This window comes from Hordeum vulgare, chromosome 2H, assembly GCF_904849725.1.
Source record: "Hordeum vulgare subsp. vulgare chromosome 2H, MorexV3_pseudomolecules_assembly, whole genome shotgun sequence".
NCBI lineage: Eukaryota > Viridiplantae > Streptophyta > Magnoliopsida > Poales > Poaceae > Hordeum > Hordeum vulgare.
The window spans coordinates 88,932,381-88,941,965 of NC_058519.1; the positions used below are offsets into that span (position 1 = coordinate 88,932,381).

The window sequence follows — 9,585 nt, forward strand, 5'->3', positions numbered from 1 at the left end:
TGGCAAGACACTGGCATTCTTGCTTAGCTTTACGAGTTTTAACTTCCTTTTCAACTGTTTTAGCAGCAGCAAGCTAGCAGCAACAGAAAGTAGAAGGGTTAGCCCAGTCTCATTCAATCAATCCAGCTACAGAATTCAATCATGCTTTGCAGCTATTCTTACCTATTCATGTACATCCTGGATTTTAGAGTGTTGCTTCACCAGTTTTTGATGAGCCTGCAGTATGGAGATACTTTAAGATGCAATCACAGGGTATCAACTGGTGAAGCATAAGTAGGAACAGCAGTATGTGCCATTCTGATACAAGGTAGCACCACCACCAGCTGTAACAAATGTAATCCAAAATATCGAGCTTTGTCATACGAGGAAATTAAATTATCCTGGGAGTGGGAGATACATATGTAGCTGATGTTTTTCTTAGTCAAATTCCATGGAAGTCCGAAATCAGTTGGTATTAATCTCCATGGTATTGTGTAATGTTGTTTAGATTTGTTGGACATGCTTTATGATGAGTGTATTGTTCTAATAGCCAGGGTCTAAAGGATGTGTTAAGGCTATTATTCTTTGCCCGACAAGGGAATTGGCAGCACAGACCACGCGAGAGCGCAAGAAGTTGGCAGAAGGAAGGAAGTTTGGTGTCGGATGAATGACCAAAGATCTATCACAAGATGGCAATTTCAAGGATATGCACTGCGACATCCTTGTATCCACCCCCACTTCCTTTGGACCATGCTATACGGAAGAGAGATCTTGACTTAACATATTATAGTTTTGATATAAATAATGTTTTAATAGCACTCCTGACACATTGTGATCTTTTTTATATTTGATCATAATTGTTACTTGGGGTTCCTATCAATAACATTTTCATCGACACTAAATGGTTGATTGGGTAGATAGATAGTACTTACATTACAAAATGGTAAATTGTATCGAAATTAAAGGAAATTAATTTCATCAGAGGTTGTTAAGTGTTCTCATTTATCAAAAAATACTGAATAACCTGCATTACATCCATTGCTACTATGTATGACGTTATTCACTTTGACACGCTCACCTGTTGCTCCATCCCGCGAGTGCGGTCACCTATGTGTGTCGGCGACCGAGCACTCCTTGCACATCTACATGTCCAGGATAGGGAAGACACGAAGCTTGCTGGTCAAGTAGGGACACAAAGCTTGCTGGTCAAGTAGGGTCGCGCCCGCTCCACTAGGATATGCTCCCCCGAGGCCCCGACTGTGTTAACTAATTCATCCTACACTTCCATTCAACCAAAGGTTCAGAAAAATGACAATTTGGTAATTAATCAATCAGCAAAGGATCAATTGTTTGATCCTACTAGCTAGATACTCCATCCATTCATTCCACTATGAGTGTTAGTTTATTAATCCTGAACATCCTCAAATCATGAAGAGTAATGGAAAGATCTTGATGCTAGAGGAGCAGCTAGCAAAGTACAGTGTTCTCCATACAGTTTCTATGAAAAACACTGATTTGCGACCTCAAGATTAATCATGTTCGCACATGTGCGACAAGGTGAACGACCTACGTCATCGACGGCAGAAAGAAGGATAACTATGAGATGGATGGGTGGCCGTATTCAAATGGATGAAGCAGATTGTGTGTGCGGTAATGAATTTTGCTGTTATTATTTTTCGCCCGGTGCAACGCACGGGCATTTATACTAGTAGTCCCTAAAAATCCATCATGTTTGTTTCACATGAGAATAAAAAAGACTTTTTTTTGTCCCTACACAAAAAGTCACCGGAAACAAACACCCCATAGTCTTCTCACGCGGCTTCACACGCCAACCAAATTCTGTAGTACCAGTCCATCATGTACAGTACTACCGTAACATCTTTTAACTTGCACTAGTCCGCATATACAGAACCGAAACCACTTGCCGTATACTGTAGTACTATACCCACATCTAGATCTAGGCTTCTACTCGACGCGCGGCAGCGACACGGTCGACATGACTGTTTCAGTCACATGTACGAGTCAAGGTAAGCGTGCCGGCCCCGCCTGCTGAACTCGAGCAGGCTGCCGTAGGCCCGGTCGGCGACCCCGACGAACAGCGCGTCCGCGTCCGGGCTGAACGCCACGCCCGCGATCTCCCCGAACAGGCCGATCTCCTGCGCGGCGCCGTAGCCGGCCCGCGCGTCGTACAGGTGGACGAAGTCCGCCGCCTCCGCCGCAGCCAGGAACCGCCCGTCCGACGAGAACCGGAGGCCCCGCACCGCGCTCATCCTCCCTCCCAGCACCGCGAGCGAGGCCGAGAGGTTGCGCGTGTCCCACAGCCGGCACGTCGTGTCCTGGTTCCCCGTCGCCAGGACGTGGCCGCCGGGGTGCCATGCCGACGAGAACGAGTAGTCCTGGTGCCCTCTGAGAGTCGCTATCTCCTGGAAAATGCAAGCAAGAACAACGCTCAATTTTTCTGCTGTGTGGAATGAAGGGGAAATTTGAATCTGTGATCTGATGATCTGCTGCCTACTTCGCCCGATTGAGCGTCGGCGATCACGCAGTCGGAGCTGTCGCCGAGGACCGCGAGGAGCTTGCCATCAGGACTCACCGATGTGTTCTGTCAAGGACATGGCAACTTATGATTCAGCTGCCGGAGCAAGATTAGTAGAGTTAAGGTTTACTGAGGAGGAGAGCTTGGATGAACTCACATTGACCGGCCACGGGAAAGTAAAGCGGCCAAGCAGGCTGCACCTCTCAGCGTCAAGAAATTTGACAGTGCAGTCATTGCTCGCCGCCGTCACTCGAGTAGCGCCGCTGCATTTTGACAGCAGGAAACCCAATAGTTGATCACGTGTTGCCCACAAATTCAGAATCAGAATATCAACGAAATCATGCAGTTCTTACCTAGGAGACTCGTACACATCTACAGCATTCGTGACGGAATTTTTGTTATCAGCGACATTCGTACAGAATGCCACCCCGGGCTCGTCAACATACTGTTGAGAAACAATTCCATGAGCACATAGAATGGCTGAAAAATCAGCGCATCTTGAGACCATACCTTGAAAATCAGTTCGCCACGGAAACCGCCCGCTACCATGAGATTGTCTTTTAGGGCCATTGAGCTGATCTGCACTCTGGACAGTGTCCGAGCTCCATGTGCCTTCTGTGAAGCAGAGAGTATAGGTCCTTAGCTGGATATACAGAGACAACAGAAAGAAGACGCACATTGAAGAGATGCAAACCTGCTTTGGAACAACTTGGCCTGCAACGTGGAGCACCTCTGTCCCTCTTTGAAGAAGAGAAGACCAATGCATCACTGAACTGTTCTGAGCCATGTAAACATCATGCTTGGATGAGGCCCACACAAGATTCCTTAGCTGAAGATACCAAGAATAGGAATGGTCAGTGCCTTCGGAGTAGAAAATACGAACAATGCTTTGCTGGTGCTGTTTATCCAAAAGGAAAGAAAAAAAATCGTGGTTCATTGTAGCAACCAAACACTGACAATTTGATCTTGATGATATGCTTAGTCATAGTGAAACATATGTTGTCCATGGCCTTACAACATTACTGAAATTATCTTACAAACGACTGCATTAAGAAAGAGAACAAAAAGGCCTAGCAAGACAACAGATGAGAGCACATTACCGTATCCATAAGAATTTGCTGGAAAACCAATTGGCAATCTGAGTTGTGTCTGAAACTGCACAAACCAAAGGACCAATGACTCCCTACAGACTCATGCACATTTCTAGGCATCACTCCCATTTGAACAACTCCACTAAAGACTGTAACTCTTTACCATTATGGTTAGGACCTAGGAGTATTTCAAGATGCAGCTAAAGGAATATCTATGTCTAAAACACCAATCATTGTTAGTAAAATACAGCTGAAGAAGCATTTGGTTATCTTACCATGAAATTAACTGAAGATAATCCAGTGCAACAGTTTATGGTGAGTTAGTGACCCAATTTTCAATTCCTTACAGAAGTTCAAGGGCTAATGCAGACTTTATGCACAGTGGTGCGGGTGAGGGTGTGGCCGCACACTATTTATAGCAATTTAAAAGAGGATGAACAGATAACGTCTTTCAGGAACCGGAACCCATAACCATGATAACGAGCTCATGGAAATAAAATGACATTAAAATATCAAATAGTACAATAATCGACAGAAGAATGTATTCTGCGAGTGCAAGACATGCACACACAATTCACTCGGCCAATAATGCAAAAGATGTAGCATTCAAGGACTTTTAGTAGGTCAAAGTTAATACCATAAGAAGTCCTGAATAAAATTTTGTTAGCATCTCTCTAATGTTCAACCTGTCAAAAAACAAATAGGAATATGAATAATCTAACCGAGCCTCTCTAAAATAACCTATTATATCATATTCCAAAGATGCCATATGACAGCGCCAGCCACTGAGGATGCTCAACCACCTGCTTAAGAACCCTGAACATGACCACTAATATACAAGACCACTAATTGCAGAAATAAAACTACAGCTTCAGTTACCAGATCAGACACAACTTATAACATGACCTGCACTCACTGTTACGCTAGGTTGCAGTCTATACCAAAGGAATAAACATGAATTAAGATTAGAAGCTTCACCTAACGAAATCAAAACCGGTCAAAGCTTCAAGAATCTCACAACATCTACAAAACAGAGTAAGAACATAAAATGCAAAACGCTAATATAACTTGAATATGTCAGGCATTCACCAGTTATAATTTATATGCCTTTGGCATAAGCTTTCCTCATACTTGTCTTTCCTTTTGGAGCCGAAGACATAAGAGAAGAAAGGACTAAGAGGGAACAGTTAAATATCTTTGCACTGTTAAAGGTAAACAAAGAGGTGAATACTGAAACTTCGTCTACTACATAGTATATATGAGGAGTAAAAACTGAATAATGCAATGCATTATGATGTAGTAACTGTGGGCAACCATATTAAGAGCTTGTGCTTAGTTTTTTTTTCAAAAAGTAAAACAGTGCATGCAGTTTGAGTGCACATATTTTTCCTTCAAAAATGTTGAAAATGAGCTAACTATAGCGAGTAACAATCACAAACTCGGAATTCTTTAAATAATTGAACATGTTGTTTAACACCTTTGATGTTAAGATTCTTATATCAATGCAAACATCAATTTCTTAGAAAGATGGAAGATAAATGTACCTGAAAATGCACTATCGTTGGCTTGACAAGTCGTGTGTTGAAGCAGAAATCATAGAACCTGTCATTTGTCTCCACTTGTTTGCACTCCTAGAGAAGGAGGGGGAGGAGATAAGTCAAACAGCTAAAGGCTATCATAAGAATTTACAACCATATAACAAACAAACAAATATTTTTTATGGCGCTATGGGAAGATGTATTGTTTGCTTGGAGTGTCACCTCAATAGTTGAACCTGAGATAGATACCAAAACAAACCTAACCATTTTTGTGTCAATGGACAACTAGTAAGGTGTGATAAAAGAGTTTAGGTGTGGAACACGTTTGGTGCTAATACACAGTACTAGTTAGTAACATCCAACCAAAAAATCAAGAGTATTTTATGAATATGATTAACACATAGAGTGGTCTATCTCGCATTCATTGGAACATTAGCATAATGCCGGTGCATTGCCACGAAGCAAAAAAAAAATTATCACAAGAAATTGGACCGTGAACTTAGGAAATTGTCAAAAAACGTTGGTGTTGTGCGACTATTGCGCGGTTCATGGTTTAAAAGAGAGCGAAAATACGAGGAGAGATTTGCATGCGGCAGGCATTGAAGAATCTGTTTTCCGTATAAAGGGAATATACCAATATCAAGAAGATACCAATTATACCGGCCTCTACAACCAACATGATGCCAAGAGCTACTCAAGACATTGAGGATGCACACAACAACCTACATAAAAAACATGACCCCGAACAGCAGCACGCAGCAACAGGCAACACCAACTACCACCCTTGGCAAAGCAAGAACCGCGAGAGGTTCTTCAGCATAAACCTGAACATGTGTCAGGCCGGGACTGTAAAAGCCCAACCTTCAAAATACCAGCCCAAACTATCCTCTTTTCTCAAGCCCGGGCCCAGCCCTAAGTCGAATCTGAAGCCCAAACGCAGTTTTCAATACTTGCACTTGCAAGCCCGGCACAAAATCCTGAAAAAGAGAAGCCTGAGCACGTCTAGAACTACCTTCCGTGCTGCAAAAGGAGGCCTGAATCCTGCTCAATTGACAAGCCCGACTCAGGCTGGCCTTGGTTTTTCAGGTCCGAATCTGAAGCCCAAACGCAGTTTTCAATACTTGCACTTGCAAGCCCGGCACAAAATCCTGAAAAAGAGAAGCCTGAGCACGTCTGGAACTACCTTCCGTGCTGCAAAAGGAGGCCTGAATCCTGCTCAATTGACAAGCCCGACTCAGGCGGGCCTTGGTTTTTCAGGTCGGGTTGTCAGTTGGGCTACCCCTACCCAGGTCTACTTCAACAACAACGCCCCCGGGACGGGAATGACACACCGCTCTTCCGCTGCTGGATTCAACCACTGAAGATCCGATCATAGGTTTTCACCCCGAAGATCAAGTCCGAGCAACTCCAAGCAATGCCTTCAGGAACGGGAAGGCGTTTAACACCACCATTGCCATGTGCAACCAACTAAGGTTGTTGTTACCACATATGAGTAATAGTGCGAAAAAGAGAGGTGAACTCACAACCAATTCCAACCTCTATAAGCAGGAAAGAAGATAGCAACTATCATCAAAATTGGCATGCAGAGCCATAAGGGCAATAAGCACAACAACAGCTTTGCACCAATACCACTCGTGTAGAAGTGTACAACACTAAATCTCACCGTATCAAACCCTTGGTGTGACCTCGCGAGGTTCTCGTAATTCTTGTAGTGCTTCAGCCTCATCTTGCGATACTGATCTCTACTGTATTTTAACCTCTCCCATGGTATCCCTTGCATGTCTTTTCCATTTCTGTACTCCAAGGCTGATGTATCATTCTTATGCTTATTCTACAGAAAGAACAAAAATTGAGGTATTAATAACCTTGAAACAAAGGAAATAATGCATTTGTTTATACAAACCGAAACAATCCAAAGTAATCTAACAAAAAGGGAAAGTAACATGTCCAGAAAGGCTCAAGTATATACATACATGTTATACTGTCGCAGAGAAAACTGCTCCATAATCTCAGAAATCATAAATGTCCATGTGCACATTCCTACATCATGATTTAGTAGGTATCCCAGTTGTTGGCTTGTTGCCATCACCTATGTCCACCTCAACAGTGATGTTTTATTTAGGCAGGCACTCCAAAAGCTAATTTATTTAGCACTAAAATTTCCCTTTAGTGCCAACCATTTCCACTAGGTAGGGCCATCGGCAACGTCTACAAATGTTACGTATGCTACATGTTCCGTCGCTGAATTGCAAACATGCTTTATTTAGCTTTAGCGGAACTAATGTGTGGTTTGCACGTAACATCACTCCAGCACCCATCTGCTTCCGTGTCGAAGCAACACACACCACTCAAGAAACTTGTACCGGCACCTGGTTAAGCATACCGGGCTGGAGGGATGGCCGGAGACGCCGAACCCGTCGGAGTCGAAGTGGTCGTCTTGCAGGTCCTCCAAATCGTCGTTCAAATACACGGCCATCGTCCCTGCCAAGGAAACCACGGGAATCGCGTGAATTCCGGAAATGAACCGAGAAAACTCTGGCAAGGAAAAATCGCAGCCTTGGAGCTGCCGGCGGCCGGCCAGAACCCCCCAAACCACCGCCAGTGAACCCAGAGCAGCGGAGCAACCCAGCGCGGCAGGTAGGGAGGGGGGGGGGGGATCACACATTCAGACACAGCAAGACCAAATAATCAGCGGAAAAACACGGGCGCCGACGGCAGCGGGATGTGTTTACCTCCCTGGGAGCCGGAGGCCTGTGGCGGGCGGTCCTACTGGCCAGCACAGCAGCTCGAATCGTGCTCGAGGTCCCTGGAGGCTGGAGCCCTCAGGATTCGGAGAGGATTCGACGCGCGGGATGAAAATATCCCCTGTCGTTCGTTGGTCTCCGAACAGAGAAGAATATCCCGGTGGAGGAAGTGGCGAAAGGGCAGAGAGAGGAACGGTGCGTGGGCAGAGGGGGAGGGAGGGCACCGCGTTAACCAGCCCGCGGCATTTCTAAATCTCCTTTTCAGCATTTTTTCTGTCAAGTGTCACACGTGTGATATGAATATATGACAACTTAGTAAGAAAAAAGGAAACGCTTCTACCCGACGCGTGGGCCGAATCGTTCGGCCGGTCGCGTGCGGGCCGCGTGCCTCGCTGGCAGATGCTTGCAGCATTTTTTCGTTGAATTTGTTGCAACCGTGTATTTTTTTGATACAAATGTTTTCCATGCAACTTTTTTTCTCGTGTAATTTGTTACATTTGTCCAGTAAAAGGCTGCATATATGTTTGGTTGCAATTCCAGTTCGTCGAATTTTTCGTTACAATCGATGTTTTTTACTTTTGCTACAACCGTGTTAATTTTGGCACATTCAGACACAGCAAGACCAAATAATCAGCGGAAAAACACGAGCGCAGGCGGCAGCGGGATGTGTTTACCTCCCTGGGAGTGGCGGACGGTCCTACTGGCCAGCACAACAGCTTGAATCGCGCTCGAGGTCCCTAGAGGCTGGAGCCCTCAGGATTCGAAGAGGATTCGACGCGCGGGATGAAAATATCCCGTGTCGTTCGTTGGTCTCCGAACAGAGAAGAATATCCCGGTGGAGGAAGTGGCGAAAGGGCAGAGAGAGGAGAAAAACGGTGCGTGGGCAGAGGGGAAGGGAGGGCACCGCGTTAACCAGCCCGCGACATTTCTAAATCTCTTTTTCAGCATTTTTTCTGGCAAGTGTCACACGTGTGATATGAATATATGACAACTTAGTAAAAAAAGAAACGCTCTTTCATAACAAGATTCAGCAAAGCGGCATTGATTTCGTATGACTCCGCACTAATGACGGGAGCAATCGGAGTACTAATAAAATCATTATTATTACTATTCGAGAAGTCACAAAGTTTGGTGTTTTCGTTCATGATGACTTCAGCAAACAAGCACACAAGCAAACAAAAAGTGGGCGAGAAAAAAAGGTGAACGAAAAAGGCAAATTGGTGAAGTGGGGGAGAGGAAAACGTGAGGCAACTGGCAAACAAAGTAAATGCAAGATATGAGTTTGCGACACTTACTTGGATGAGTTCTTGACTTGATCTTCCTCCCCGGCATAGGCGCCAGAAATCCTTCTGCTACTTCTCAAACAACAGCGCCAGAAATTGACACGTTGACGGAGGTTGGGCTTGCGTTGGTTTTTCTCTTAAAGAGGAAAGGGTGATGCAGCAAAGGAGCAGTAAGTATTTCCCTCAGTTTGAGAACCAAGGTATCGATCCAGAAGGAGGGTCTCGTCAAGTCCAGAGTACCTGCGCAAACACAAATAAGCTTGCATCCAACGCTTCAAAGGGGTTGTCGATCCCTTCAAGATTGTTTGCAAAGTGAGATCTGAAGGCGGAAAGTGAAACGAAGTAAAAAGTGTAAGGCTGAAAATATGTTGTGGAGTAGACCCTGGGGGCCATAGTGTTCACTAGATGCTTCTC

At 44.8% G+C, this 9,585-nt stretch overlaps 1 protein-coding gene across 7 annotated transcripts; it reads right to left on the minus strand.

Annotated features, from left to right (window-relative positions):
• Nucleotides 1–1,782: 1,782 nt before the first annotated feature.
• On the minus strand, nt 1,783–8,119 carry LOC123425230 (uncharacterized WD repeat-containing protein C2A9.03-like). 7 transcript variants are annotated; one of them, XM_045108903.1, is made up of 10 exons: nt 7,877–8,119; nt 7,528–7,625; nt 6,808–6,975; nt 5,151–5,237; nt 3,210–3,344; nt 3,026–3,130; nt 2,869–2,960; nt 2,673–2,778; nt 2,495–2,581; nt 1,783–2,402 (listed from the first exon to the last, which is right to left on the minus strand). In XM_045108903.1, the coding sequence occupies exons 2-10, from the start codon at nt 7,618–7,620 to the stop codon at nt 1,989–1,991; spliced, it is 1,287 nt and encodes a 428-aa protein (XP_044964838.1). In that variant the 5' UTR covers nt 7,621–7,625; nt 7,877–8,119; the 3' UTR covers nt 1,783–1,988. The 7 variants fall into 7 exon arrangements, with proteins under 7 accessions (XP_044964838.1, XP_044964839.1, XP_044964841.1 ...); XM_045108904.1 differs by lacking the exon at nt 7,877–8,119 and having other exon boundaries at nt 7,514–7,586; XM_045108906.1 differs by lacking the exons at nt 7,528–7,625; nt 7,877–8,119 and adding an exon at nt 7,118–7,434.
• Nucleotides 8,120–9,585: the final 1,466 nt, after the last annotated feature.